Genomic DNA, 14,713 nt, shown 5'->3' on the forward strand with positions numbered 1-14,713 from the left:
CACTGTTTTACAGAAAAAAAACCCCAACAACACAACAAATGTGGTTTCACTGTTAGAGTTACAAACTTTAAAAAGAGGAGGTAAAAACAGATGTCTGCAGGTGCATCATTTCATCAGGCACCTTCTGCGCTGTACAGCCCACCTAGGTCTGCAGGCCCCAGGCTGTGTCATGGTGATTAGATGATACCTGGAGGTGTTTGACAGCCCTCTGCCTGTAAGCGTGAATGCAATTCTCAAAAATTATTGTTTTACATAATTGTGACTAGAAAAAAAGTAAAAAGCTAGCAGACAACACAAATGGATGACGAGCCTCTGCCATGCTTTCTCATATGACCTGTTCTTGCTCATTTTTCACTCTCTTGTCTTCTTCCTGAATTCTTAATTGGCACGTACAGAAAATATAAAACAGGCAGTCTGGTCTGAGCCCAAAAGAAATCCATTAAGCAGCTCAATTGCCCAGATTAACCAAGCAAAACAATTATTACTGTTAGCACAGATGCTCAGGGAAGGTGTTTGTCCGTGACAAGCTGTTTACATGGGAGAGATGTACACCTATGAGAAGGAAAGACTAAAACCAGTCTGGGGACTTTAAAGAAGTCTGATTACTGCTCTCAGACCTAATAATTCCAGGTCTTCCCTAAAAAAATATAGATATTTCTGGAAAATTTTAAATCTTAGCAGTCTTACCTTCATTGCAAGGGCGATGAGAGCTCCTTCTGTGGGCTGTCCTATCACACTATTCTTCCTGATAATGGCATTATTGACTACACAGCCAGCCTAGAAAAAGGGACATATTTACATGTGGGTTTTTTTGCTTTTTCCACCTCTTTCAATGAAATGATGAAAGACTGGTGAATGAAAGCAGTCCCATCCCAAAAGATGTGCTGTTTCCCATAGCAGCATCGCTTGAGATCAGCTCTTTGACTTTCTAAACCCACTGAATCCATAAAATACGTCAATATTTTAGTGAAATGTTATGTTTTGGATACATTAACATCACAGAAAACATGATATACATCTAACAAGCTTGATAAATCACAAAAATTAGAATCTAGTCTCTCCTACATCTAACATACAATATGGACAAAATAAGACCTAACCTCCATTTGATATTCCAGCTTAGATCATTTCACTACCCAAACACTCCACTTCAGGCTACAGTTGAATGTGCAAGTTTGTATTTAATGTTAACACGACACCCAGAGAGCCTCACAATGCATTTATAAATTGACTATGTACCTAAAGTCTATGACCTGTCGACATTAAAAACTTGAACACGACAAAATCAGTCTCTCCTCTGCCAGAACTGTGGTTTTATCCAACATGTCATTGATGCTTTAAGCTGATGACTCTGGTCTCTCCGTGTGTTTTATGATTGCTCCCTTTCACCCATAAGCTTCAGGTGTTACATCACCATTACTCAGAGCCTTTCCACAGGAACGCTCTGGCGAGACGGTTTATTTTGGAGTTCCAGAAGTGGCTTTTTTCCCTGCTCTTACCCAAAGTGGTCCATGCAAGTGAAAATTGAATGTAAACAGGACAAACAGGTTCCTAATTCATACTCACCTCCACTAGTTTCCCAACGGAGATGTTGGAAAATCCTTTAAGAATCTCCTTTGATGGCAGAAGATAAACGTTTCCTTCTCCGTTGTAGCCCACCCCACTGACCTGAGGAAGGGAGAGAGAGAAGGAGCAGATTTTTTGGTGCCAGGCAGGACTAAGTTACATCTGTACACAACAGGGTGCGCTTGAGCAAACTCCTGAGTTTGAAGGCGTGCTGGGATTATTCTTTCTAGCTCAAAGCAATGCTTACAGGAAAGGCTGCAGGTAATGAAAGTATAATATTACAATAGCTGTGTAGGAACAAAAAGAACCAGCTTATCCTAAACAGAACTTGTTTGCCATGAATTCAGCCTCCTGCAGCTCAGTCCAGAGATCCAGCCCTTTGGTTGCAGTGGGTTCACTGGTTTTTTGTCACCTTACTGGTGACTGGCCTGTGTCTCCACTGCCTTACGCTCTGCCTGCCTGCGTTGTTCACCCACTTTGCACACAGGTAAAGGAACCAAGTGCAAGGGTCAGGTCACTCGTATAATAAATGTTCCTGCAGAAGATGGGCCCACGAGGGTCGGTGTCAGGCGACCAGGCATCAGACACCAGACGGTGTCAGGTGTATTTACAATGATTGCAGAGAACAGCAGATGATGTCAATGAATGTCTTTGTTCATGGCAGCTTTTGTACACTCAGCCCCACCTCTGCCTGCCTCCCGCACTGCACAAGTCCTTTCTCTACAATGGAACTGGTGATGTGCAAGAAACCTCTTGGTTTGGGCCTGACCCGGCACTCCTTGTTAGGGCCTAATTGAGCTAAAAGCAAACTGGCCCTGCTGAGTTTGAACGGGACATCCGTGTTACCGCCTCGGCCATACCTCTGCCTGGCACCCATCCGAGGTCACCAGCCACGTCACCGTCATCTCGTTGGCTGTCAGAGTGCCTGTCTTGTCGGAGCAGATGACATTGCAGCAACCTGGTGCAGGAAAGTGTTTAATCAGAACTGATAAACGATGTGACTGGACAATGAGATTCAGGGCCCCAGAAGAGGAAGAGCATGTTTCCCTCACATTACTCAAACTACATCAGTGTGAAAAGGGAGGAAATACCAAGAAACGGTTAGGTTTCCTAACAGGGTGTTGTAAGGAAGGGATTTGAGTGCATGTCAGGGTGTCGTGCACATAATTTGGACGTGAGATGTGGTAGGAGATGTCTGAAGAGGGACACATTGTCTCGAGCATCATACGGAGGGCAGTTGGAGAAGGCGCTGATCTCCAGGGAGCTGATGGATGTCTCCGAGCTGCAGTATCACACATCGACAGAGCGGCTGTTCCGAAAAGACGTGTGAAATTCCCACTCTGCCACATGCTTCCTCAGATGGGCCCTTTAACCCTTGCTTCCCTAAGTCAGGAATAATAGCCCTTCCCTGCCTCACCAAGCGACTGTGAGGGTCGAGGTGTTATAGACTGCTAGAAAAAAACAAAAATCCACAGCTAAGAGCAGGAGCTGCCCCACTCGTGCTCTGCTCTGTTGCTGCTTCAGCAACGCACATTTCTTCCAGGGGCCGTTTACACCACAGCACAGCGAAGGAGCGAGTTAGCAGAGTCACCACATTCAACCTCGTTTCTGCTCAAGAAGGAGAATGACTTTAATGCAAAAAAGAATCAGACTCCAGCTCCCTTCTACGTCTGAATATCGTCCCTGGCCCTGGGGATGGCCACATGGCTTGGGAACAGACCCTGTGAGCGTGACCGCCACGTAAAAGCAGATTGGGCTGCAATTAAATTAATTAGTTTGGGTAGATTAGCACAGAGCAAAGCCACCACCTCCAATATTTCATTTTTAGTTATTTACGATGAAAGAGTCGGATAGAGAAGGAGGATTATTTTTCTCCCTTTCAGCAGCTGAACAGACATGGTGCAATAACGTGTGGGAGAGTGCAGCTTTCCCGTGCTTAGGCTGTCTTGCAGAGCACCCGGGCATCTGGCAGTTACGCCTCTCTGGGCACAGCCCTACCAGAACGAAATTCTTGTTGAGATAAGGCCGTTTCAGATGTCCTGGGTCAGGGCAGATACAATAAAATAGGGGTGATAAGATTCCTTAACCGCCGAACAAACAAGGGCAGCTCAAACAATAGCAGCATTTCCAAGGAAGAGGGATTTTAGCTGAAGGATCTGGCTGTGCAGCGACTGCACAGGCTTGGCACTTCGCGTGCTCCTTAACGAGTGGTACTAAAGGGGCGACACGTCTCCTCCCTCAGGTAACGGCCACACTGACCGGGGCCAAGGCACTGAAGCCTGGAATGCAGTGAGCTGGGGGTAAGGGCCAATCTGAAGGTAAGGGGAGGAGGAAGAATAATTTCATTGCAGTTCACTCTGCCCTGCAGTTGTGAGGCTGGACATTCTCTCAAGGTCCTCTCTGCCCCTATTTTCCATGACTCTGGATATCTGGGACATGGCCACACAGGCTGTGGAAGGACAAATGGTTTTGTCACCAGGCTCACCTTGAGGGGCTGCAAGGTTTTTAGCCAGACACTGAAGAAGCGGACAGGATGGACCTGCAGGATGTTTCCACAGAACGGGGAGGAAGGGGAAACGAAGACTTTCGGCCTAAGCAGGGCGTGCACGTCTGCAGAGGGGCTCCACGGGCCAAAGCTGTGGGTTGTATCGCACCACTCCTAGCACCTGCCTGCGTTAATAGCACTAAACGAAGGCACAAGGGTGGGAAACACAGGGTAGAAAGTGTGTTTAAGTCTGAGGAGGTTGCTCTGGTCCAGTAAGCATATTCCAAATTCATTTTTTTAAGCAGACCAAGGCTCACGTGGCCAGCCTGTCACTCTTCAGTTCAGATTTTGAAGCCTGGCAGGTGACCAAACCATGTGGCCCCTTTGCACACTTACCTAAGGTCTCTACTATGGGCAGCTTCTTCACAATCACCCTTTTCTTGGCCATCCGGAGAACACCCAGCACCAGCGTCACAGTGACCACAATGGGAAGGCCCTCTGGGATGGCAGCCACCGCCAGGCTGGGGACAGCGGGGAGAAAACAGCTTCAGCGTGGGACAAACTCCAAGCACCAACCACAATATGCCAGAGGGACATTTCCATGGGGTGAGCTTTCCTGGGTATACGTGCACGTCTGAGCGGGAGCATGCAGTGCTAACCGCTGGGACTCCTGGCACGCCGCAGGTACAAAAGCAGGATATTTATCCAACCCTTCAACCCTTTTCTGGATGATTATGACAGAGCAATTACTTTTCTTCTTTACATTGCCAAAGAGCATTAATTTCTGGCTAAGAGGGATTTAGGGGTTGGATTTCATTTAATTTATTTAACTTTCTGAGGATGGAAGTTGAATATTCCTTGGCATGACAGCTCACACGTTAGCCACTAGCTCTTGGCCACACGCAGCCCCTCATCTCCTCTCTTACATGTGGGCACAAGCTACAGCGGGAGAGAATCAGCTCCCCACATGTCCCCACACTTCACAGATCAAAGCAGAGCAACATCAAGACCTGCAGCACCTGACATGCTAGAAAAATCCAGGCACGGTCTGTATCTGTCCCTTAGTTTTTCCTTGGGTAACTGAACACTTCCAGGTACCTGCAAAAAGTGATCAAGGGCGACTTTCAAAACCATAGGCTGCTCTCCAAAACTCAGGCCACCACATCCCCCTCAGGAGACAGGAGGGTGGTCACTGAGCCAGTCTGGCTTTCCTTATCTCCTCAGCTGTGGTGGTTTTATTATTTCCATAGAAAATTTCCTTTTTTTTTTTTTTAGAGGATTTATTTTAGAGCCATGACAACACCAAACAACAGGTTTTATGGGCACTACTAAAAACACACGGTTTATTATGTTTGATTAAGTGGTTGTGCATGCTTTTTATGCCATATAAAACACACATTCCTATCTTTAGACGTAAATCCAGTAAGAACAGCAAAGACCAATATTTGCTGTTGCTACACTCCCACTAAATTCATAGTACAGATGGGAAAGGACATTCACAGCAGGATGGGGTGGAAAAGCCAGTGAAGGTTTTCAAAATACTGATTTACAAAATTAAATAAACCCTCAAACTTTGGTGGTGTTTTGTTTTTTTTTTCCCTACTAACTTCTGTTGAAAAGCTCACATTAATTTCACGGCTGCAAGATCAACATGTATTTAGGAAGGATCTTACTCAAATTCTCTTTGTGAAACACCCATTGATTTGACCAGGGAATTCCCTGGGACATGTTCCAGTAGAAATCAAAGAGAAAGGTGCTCCCCAGCCCTCACCTCACTCCGATTGTGAACATGCTGAGGAGATGCTTCCCTTGCAGCCAGCCAATGAGCATTATTAAACCTGGTGGGGCAAAACCATTCGATTAAAAACTGAGAAACTCATCAATCCATAACCTGCTCTAGCTGTTGTTGGGGGATGGAGTATGCGATGAGGCCCCCCTCCCAGATCTCTCCTTCCAGGGTTTCTCTGCTCGAACCCTCAAAGTCCAGGTAACCTACATCAACAAGTAGGGTTGTTTTGCAAAAAGGGGCCCTGGAGCACAGAGGGATTTCACAGCTGACCCCCCCAGTATGAGCACAGCGTTCAACTCACCAATTATGCCAAAGGAGAAGAGAGTCAGCTGCTTCCCCAGTCTGTCCATGCTTTTCTGGAGAGGTGTTTTGGGAGTCTGGAAACATTAGAGAATAGCTGGTTTTCTTTGCTTGTTACGTGAGATGACGGTCAGCCCAGACGACTGACCACCACAGTCCTTGTTACCATTACTGGGGGCCCTACAGCCACCCATCATACCCTTGTGCCTACCCACCCCAGACCCCCCGAGGGGTCTGCTGGGCACAGACATCCTGCAGGGAGACAGTCTCTGCCTCAGTGCACACACCATGGGCAGAAAGTGGGAGAAGATAAGGATTATGTTCGTTTACAGCTGGGGAGCCAAGGTAAAGACAGACTGAGGGCTAAATCTGGAAAGGACCTTAGCAATTGAGTCCAGGACTGGATAATGTGTGTGCAAAGCCTCTGGGACAGGGATAAAATATCTGGATCCTCATCCCTGTCCCAAAGGCTTTGCACACACATTATCCAGAAGTGCCTACTTCTGCTTTGCTGTCGTTTCTTGCATGAATGGAACAGAAGTTAACAGTTTATAGACCCTCATCTGGTTAGCTCAGAGCTCTGGCCCATGAAATTCTGACATGTATATATGTTGCATATACATAGTGGAAAGAAGGCAGGGAAAAGAAATCATGTTTAGGTAACCAGCAGATTAGACACAAGCTGAGCATCACAAGCCTGGATTTAGAAGCCTAAACCCTGTTTATAACTTTCTTTTTTGGATACAGCACTTTGGTGTCCCTCTGTCACACAGGCATCTCATAGCAGAATCAGAAATTAACCCAGCGCATTAACTCTTGCCACTGCTCCTCCTCACAAACATCCAGAACATCTACCATTTCCAGGGAGACAGAGACATCTTTACCTCTTCAGCTTGCATCATTTTGAACACCTCTCCAAACTGTGAGTTTTCACCCGTCCCAATAACTACACCCTGAAAAGGAGAAAAAAAGAGGAGGAGATGAAAATAAAAAAATCTAGAGATTCCGTAACTGATGTCGAGGAAAAGGCCAAGGCTGACAACACTCACTTTTCCCTTCCCGTATCGCACGAGGGTCCCCATGAAAACAACATTGCTCAGCGTGGTTATGTCTCCAGCTTCCAGTAACACACTGTCAGTCTTGTTGCAAGGCTCAGCTTCTCCAGTAAAACTGGATTCATCCACCAGCAGATCTGTAACCTAATTAAAAAGGCACATTTCTTGTTAAAGGAAGAAATTTCCAAACCAGGCTCTCGCAGGTATCGCTGTATTTACCTCTATGAGCCGGAGGTCTGCAGGAACCCTGTCGCCAACAGACAGACATATGATATCTCCAGGCACAAGCTCTCGCGCTAGAAGATGCTGCAGTTTTCCCTCCCTTAGGCTACATGAGACAAAGGGAAAAATGAGGCTGTGAGGTTTTTATTCCTTCTGCAGGCTTGGGAATGTGACTGGCAAGAAAACAAGAACCCTGCCCCAAAGAGCTTCCAATGTAAGAACGAACATAAAATCTTCATAATGAGGAGATGATTATGTTCAGCTTGGGCCCAGTTTTAATTCATAAACGGATGGGAAGGTTATGGAAGGTTTACATTTCAGCAATAAGCAACTTAAACAGCACTTACACAGCGACAAGAAGGTGTTCCTTCCTGTGGCTCATGCTTTAAATAAAGAAATGCAGATTCTTTAACCTAAAAAGAATCTTTTTAAAGCTAGAATTACCACTGGCATTTCACTATTGTATTAAAAGTACAGCCTTTTAAGTGCTTGGATGCTTATGGTTTCATATCATAAATAAAGAATAAGCAGTGGTGTTTGTAAGATCCAAACCCGGGTGAACTTTGGACCAGAAGAAAACCCCATGCTTCATTTGCAGCACAAGGTTTCTCTCAGCCCCGCAGCTTATTTATGTTGGCTCTGACAAAACCGATTTGCAAAGACATAAATAGGAAAAGTGTTTCCTGTAGTCTAAAGCACTGATACCAAACATCAAAGCAGCCAGGGGAAGGGTATCTGGTACCCTACAACTGCTCCACGGGCAGTGGTGTGACTGGGCTCATGTGTGGCCCTTCTGCACCCAAACGCCTGGTTGGTGTGCCCGTGCTCGTGTACGCAGGGCAACGGGCAGGCGTGTGAACGGAAACCCAGCCCACGTGCACCTCTGCTCATTAACCGTTCTCTGCCAATCAAACAGGGGGCAAAACTAACCTAAAGCCAAAAAACATACTCTGGGGAGGTTTTTCCTGCATGGGGAGTCAGCGACACGCTGTAGGGACCATTACGCGGCGTGTGGAGCGGGACCCTCCCGGGACTCTCCTGTCTCAGCATTTACTCCATCCCACTGGGTGCTTTCTTTAAAAATCAGAGTTATTTCAACCCCTTTCACTGCCACTTACAGCTGCACCCACAGCCGGTGCCAGCCCTCCAGATACGTGCATGACAACCTCGGTGCTGCCCTCACAGCCCCAGCCCTGCTAAATCCCACGGAAGCAGGCATGCCTCACCAGTTGCACTCGGGGGGCACCAGCTTGTTGAGTTCCTCCAGAGATTTTTCTGAGCGATATTCCTTTCAAACATGAAAGGAGAAGAAAGCCAAGTTAGACGAGCGGGCTCACTGATGGCACAGCCCCGGTTGCAGAGCCCGGCTCCGGCTGACATACCTGGATGAAGGCCACGGTGACCACGATGAGCACGGCCTGCGAACAGAGAGGCATTACAGGCGTGGGCACACCGGCCGCGGGGAGCAAAGGGTTGGGTGGCAAGAGAGGTACCACCTACCATGGTGATGCTCGCGGCATCCTCGTACTCTTTCGTGATGACGCTTACTAAGGCGGAAGCCAGCAGCAAGAGAATGAGGGGGTTTTTAAACTGAAAAAACAGAAAGAAATTGTAATATACAATTAAATAGGGAGTTGCCTAAGCCGAGCTGGCCGCAGGCCTCTTCCGAAAGGATCAGACCTGCGGTTTTGCTGCTGGGACCCTCCCTGCTCAGGGCAGCGGCATCGCTCTGCCCGGACAGAGCCGGTGCAGCCCCTGGGGTTGGGCTGAAGCCGGATCCTGCACCCATGCAGGGGATGGACAGCACGAGGGATCAGCAGGACAAGGCAGAGGCTCACACCACAAGACACGAGTTTCCTCTCTTTTCCACTCGCCTGTGGAAAAGAGAGGCTTTTCCAAGGCCACTTTTCCAAGGCTCGCCTGTGCAGACATGCAGCCCAGGGCTGACCCTAAGAGCTCCTTGGAGGCACAATGGGTACAGACAAAAACTTCATTGTCCTCTTAGAATCTGAAACCAGAAATCCTCTTTTTCTTTTTTTTTCTTTAATTAAGCCACTAAACTCTGAACTGTGCCCAGCACTGTGGGAGCAGATCCTCATTTTAAGGACCCTTCTCCTACCTGGGAAAGTTGCAGCCCTGTTTAGCCAACGTGGGAATTGATATAAGAGAATTACACCAGACAAAGCCAAGGCTGCCTCTGATTTGGGCAACAGCAGCATGGAGATGAACAGCAGGAAAGCAAAGGTTTAAAATTTATTCCCCTGCTGAAGCCAAAGTTGAAAATCCCTTTAATTTCTCTTTCTAAAGACTAAGCCAAAGGTGTTGTTTTACAAAAATAGCAGCTGGAAGAAGCCACGTCAATTGTCTGCTGAGGGATGATGCTCCAGTGCAGTGGTGTGAATAGTGTGGGAATACAAGCAGCTCTTCAGAGACTGACAGATTGTGGAAGGATCAGAGATGCACTAAGGAGTTTGTTTGGTGTCCTCCTAGGAGAAACAACTTGTTAAGGATAAGCAGAAAAGCTGCACCATCTCACTTTTTTATTAAGAGTAAAAGAATCCTTGAAGAGACTTAGTGATGATCACAAAGTGCTTAAAGGATATTGTTCACATAGGAAAAAAGGGATCATCCATGAAATAAAGTCTTTCAAAGCAACTAAAATCTTCACGAACCAGTTAAGCAAGAAGAAAATTAGTTGAATCACTGGTTGAAAATAAACAGCAAAAAAAGACCCTTCTTGTTTGGTTAAAAGCTCTAAAAGAGAGGTGAAAGATGCATTAAATACTGATGAGAACCAGTTAATAAAAGCAAAACTCAAGGACAACTCAGCTGGGGAAAACTCAGACAGCAAATAACACCTTCTGCCTGGCTTTCGGGGCAGCTGGTTTGAAATGGTGGATCTTCACCACTCATGGCCCTGGGTATTAATGTATCTGTTACTGACATATTGCTAATAGAGACACTGACACTCACCTGAGCTCTACAGCTGCCTTTGCTTTTGCTGGAGGGTTAGGGTTTTCCTTTGCTGGGGTAACAGATCAGAGTGGCTTTCAGCTACTACTGGCTTTCCTCAAACCTTTCATGATTTTATCACTTGCCTTAAAGGGAATAAATATGCTCCAGAAATCAGGTGGCTGATCTACAGCTTTTGACTGTGGGCTTCGTGGGGATAAAAAGGTTTATTTTTATTTGAAGATGTTATCTTCTCGTTAAGTGACCCCACATCTGCATCTCACAATGGCTTTCCCAAGGGAACAGACAGATTCTGTATCTGGGGCACAGCCTGTTCCAAGGCTGAATCTGTGGAAGTAGAAACCCTCCATATTTCAACGGAGACACACACTTAGGCCAACCCAGCCAGGGCTTTTTGCCAGGAAATGAGAATCCTTACCTGGTCGAGATATTTCTTCCATATCGGTTCCGTATTCTCTACTGAAAATTCATTCCAGCCATGTTTTAACCTGCGCTGTAGCACGGAAAACTCAGAGAGTCCAGTTTGTAAATCAACCTAGAGGGAAATCAAAAAACAAACCAACCAAACATTACTTACTGAGGAATAGTTACAGAAAACTTCCTAAGGTGAAGTTATGTTAAAAACCTCTAAGCAAACTGGTAACGATGCTCACGGTTCAGCCCTCCACAACAGGATAAATCTACCCACTGTTTTTCTGTTTAGGTATTCATTTTTGTGAAACTGTAAAGCTTTACCATCAACCCCCACAGAAACCAATCAAGTAAGCACAAGTTAATTAAAAAAATGTATTTCCACAAGTGAAACCCCATATAATAGACGACAAATTAGAAGTGTGAAATAGTCAAGGAAGAAATTGATTTCTGGTTTCACTGTGCATTTACAGAAAACACAAAAATACCCTGACAAAATCCTAAGAAAACAGATGGAGAAGGAATAAGATCTATTTTGCCAAGATTTGAAAAAATAGCAAGGTCAGACCCCAGAATATTGCTTAGCATTACAGAGCTTTCCCTGGTCATGGGGTGTCAGCCTTTCTAAGTTTCCATCTATTTTTCTCCTGCTCTGCATGGAGAAATGGGTCTCAGCACGAGCTGAACCTGGTGATGGCTCCAGCTTCACCAGTTGCTTGGGGTAGGGATGGCGAGGTGAATTTATATCTAAGCTGCGAGCAAGCCTTTGAGAAGTCATCCAGGACAATAAACGTGATGAGTTTTGCTTTTGAAATGAAACCTGCTGCAAAAAGCTGGGGGGGGGCGGTGGAGTGGGAATGCTGCGTGCGTTTGCACAGCGTTTTCCAAGGGGCTGCCAATAATTCGCACAGGTGATCTGTGCAGCCTGTGCCCAGGGCTCCTCTGCCAGCCTCGGGAGAGCTCTGACAGCTTCATTTTCCAGGCTGGACAATGAACACTTTCACCTCACAGAGCCACTCATTCCAGTGAAATCCTTCCCCAGGACAAAGTGAAGCACAAATGCCCAAGGCTGAGCCTCAAACATGGCCAATGCCAGGGTTCGCCCCCCTAACAGCAGGGGCACTGGGCACCCCAGGAGTTTGCACCTGGAACTAATGACCAATTTTGCTGCTCAGTCTCTTCCCAGAGTCAGATTACCCAGACTGCTTCACCATGTTCACAAAGACCTGTAACATCCCTTACATTTAAAGCTTTGGCCAAGTCTTCTTTATGGCATTTACATGCGTCTTTCGGGGGCAGAGCTGTCACCTCCTTCTCCTGCTCAATTATTTTCAGCTCACACTCCTCATGGGTCTAAGTAAACGAGAGAAAACAATCGTTAGGCAAAAGCACAGTTAAAGCATTTCAGCATCTCTTTCCTTCTTCCCTTAATCCCATTCCCTTTCCTCACCCTGCCAGCTGTGACACTTCACAAGTGTCACACGATTTGGGAAGCTAAAACACTTCCCAAATCCCAGAGCTTTATACCACTCACTGATTAATCCTTACTACAGCTGCAAAGTGAGGTGCACATGCCTGTAGCAGAAGAAAGGCTATGAGGAGCTGGATTACCATGAAGAGAAGCCCATGCCACTGCTGTGGTCAGAAAAGCTTGCCAGGCCCTGCTGTTTGCAGGTATCCTGCCCAAGATGAGCATTTTTCTGTGCCAGTGTCTCATAGCCCACGGCACACTCGATGCTCAGAGCAAGGAAAACACTTTTCCCCCTGTCAAAGACATCATAAATGAACAGAAAATGTGAGCTAGAAAAATCTCTGAGCCAGTGGGAGAAAACAAAAGTCTCCTCTCCCGTCTCCATGCTGCTTTCCTCCAACGCTGGCGCTGTAAATCCCTCCAAGCAGCACAAACCCTTCCTGCCCCATCCAGGCAGCCTGAGGTCTGCACTGAGCTGCCAGCACCCGTGGGCTCAGCATCCTGACCTCTCTTTCCTTTCAAGATCCCTCGTCTCCTTTTCCCAGTTGCTCTTTCCAGAGCAACAGCATCACCCAAAATCTCAACCAGGCACACAACAGAGGCGGTGTGACCACTATCACAGGGTAAGTACGGAGATGGAGAAATCTCATCCCTCCCAAGGGAAAGGAAAACCAATTCCCATTTGCTTTCATTCATAAAGCACAAGAGCACATGTTTGTTAAGAGGAGGATCCCGAGAGAATGCGGTGCTCCTCAGCCCTGTGGCCAGCTCTCGCTTGGCACGGCAAGAGGAATTCCACTACCAGCACCCTGGGGTGTTTGCTCATCAGCACCTCAGCAAGGGTTTGGAGGATTTCAGAGATGCCTGAAGTGGTATTTGGAGAATTAGCCCTTCTATTAATATTCAGGAGGTTTCTAGGAACATCCAGTATTTTGCAACCTAAAGCCTGAGATAAATGCAGGAAATCTCTTTGGCTGCTCGCTCATGCCAGTACACAGAATTGGTTTCTGTCTCGTGGCTTCTGGAGAGCTTGTAGCAGATGAAATAGGAGCACGTCTAACCCTGCTCCTTAAAAAGGCTTTTGCCAGTTCCCCATGTTGCAGCTCCCCTTTCACTGCTGTTTACTGACCCCCAGTACAGCCACTGACACGAGATACCGGCACTGACCTGCTCCCTGCGGAAACGCAGAAGGATTTGCTGTGATCCCTTGGGCTGTGCATTCCTCATTTAGAAGCCATTTTGCCCCAGGAACAACCTGCCTGTCCAACACCCCAGCAATCTGCTCAAGATTTCCAAGGATTTTCTTGCTTCCATGTTTCCCTTACGCTGGTAACCACGTTTTGCCCAAAGAAGCCACAGAATTTCTCCACTCTGTTGAGACATCCTAACACTGAACATCACCCTTATTTACTTAACAGACATCCCTAGAAGGGATAAAAAAAGCCCTTCCATGTTTGAAACTGATGATTTATTCTTGCTTGTGCAAATTCAGTTCCCTATAACGTTGCTGACACCCAGACACCGCAAGACTGAAAGCCAGCCTTGCATCTGAGGAGATGGAAGGACTTGCTGGGAAGAAAATACAGGGCTGTCACGTATGGAAACATCCATTACTGCGCTGATTTGATTAATGTGGTTTCTAGAGGCTCCTCTGCTGCCGATGGCACATGCTGGTACCAAGGTACAGCCTTGCCTCGAAGGAGTTTAATTAAACTTAAAGGAACTGGAGGGTGAGACGAGAGCCGGGTGCAAGGGTAGCATGCCTACAGTCCCCAGAGCCAGCAGGGAAGCCAGGGCCCAGCTCTATCACAATATTTACCTTCCAAAAGGCAGGGAGGAAACGGATGACAAAAGCATACGGATGTGCCTGGGCTGCATGCATCCAATGCTGGCTGTGGATCAACCAGAACACCGGCAGCTCCATGCTCCTTACTGTGAGCAGCTTTATGGGGATGAGTTAATCTGCATTGATTAGCTCACACCCACAAGTGATTTCCCTGGATGGCACAGCTTTTCCCACTAGATAAACAGCTCCGGTGATGCACAAGTTGGAAATGCATCAGTGGAGCCCCATCTGCCTCCACCTCTGCCAAGCGCTGCCGGTGCAGAGCCCCTCTGCCCCATAGAACATCCCACCCATGTCTCCCAGGCACCAGGCAGGGTCCTGAGCAAGCCCCCACAGAAACCAGCCTCTCCTCGTGCTTCACTTTCTTTTCTATTTACACTGTAAACCAGATGTGGGCTATCAACATTATCCACATACATTTAACCTTTATCCTTCAGAGGTAACCAAAGCACAGGAATGCACAGCTCCATACAGGGCAGGGAGAAGTTAAAATGAAAAGAATTATGAGTTTACTTATTGCTTTGGAAGATGAGGAGATAGCGGAGGCTGTAAAGAGCAGCTGGCCACGGCTGGGAGCCCCGCAGCAGCCTGCCCC

General features: G+C 47.0%; 1 protein-coding gene across 1 annotated transcript in view; it reads right to left on the reverse strand.

The window, feature by feature from the left end:
• Positions 1-14,713, reverse strand: part of ATP2C2 (ATPase, Ca++ transporting, type 2C, member 2) — a gene marked incomplete at its 3' end in the record, with an annotated part of 25,952 nt that overhangs the window by 7,325 nt on the left and 3,914 nt on the right. Inside the window, exons 2-15 of the mRNA XM_010152227.1 lie at positions 12,044-12,154; positions 10,809-10,925; positions 8,918-9,007; positions 8,800-8,835; positions 8,644-8,705; positions 7,415-7,523; positions 7,190-7,339; positions 7,025-7,093; positions 6,142-6,217; positions 5,823-5,889; positions 4,448-4,572; positions 2,427-2,524; positions 1,567-1,668; positions 688-777 (exon numbers count right to left, since the gene is read on the reverse strand). Of these exons, the coding sequence (XP_010150529.1) occupies positions 688-777; positions 1,567-1,668; positions 2,427-2,524; positions 4,448-4,572; positions 5,823-5,889; positions 6,142-6,217; positions 7,025-7,093; positions 7,190-7,339; positions 7,415-7,523; positions 8,644-8,705; positions 8,800-8,835; positions 8,918-9,007; positions 10,809-10,925; positions 12,044-12,154 (1,302 nt within the window). The remainder of the gene's footprint in view (positions 1-687; positions 778-1,566; positions 1,669-2,426; positions 2,525-4,447; positions 4,573-5,822; positions 5,890-6,141; positions 6,218-7,024; positions 7,094-7,189; positions 7,340-7,414; positions 7,524-8,643; positions 8,706-8,799; positions 8,836-8,917; positions 9,008-10,808; positions 10,926-12,043; positions 12,155-14,713) is intronic.

Source organism: Eurypyga helias, unplaced genomic scaffold (assembly GCF_000690775.1).
Source record: "Eurypyga helias isolate BGI_N326 unplaced genomic scaffold, ASM69077v1 scaffold9355, whole genome shotgun sequence".
Lineage (NCBI taxonomy): Eukaryota > Metazoa > Chordata > Aves > Eurypygiformes > Eurypygidae > Eurypyga > Eurypyga helias.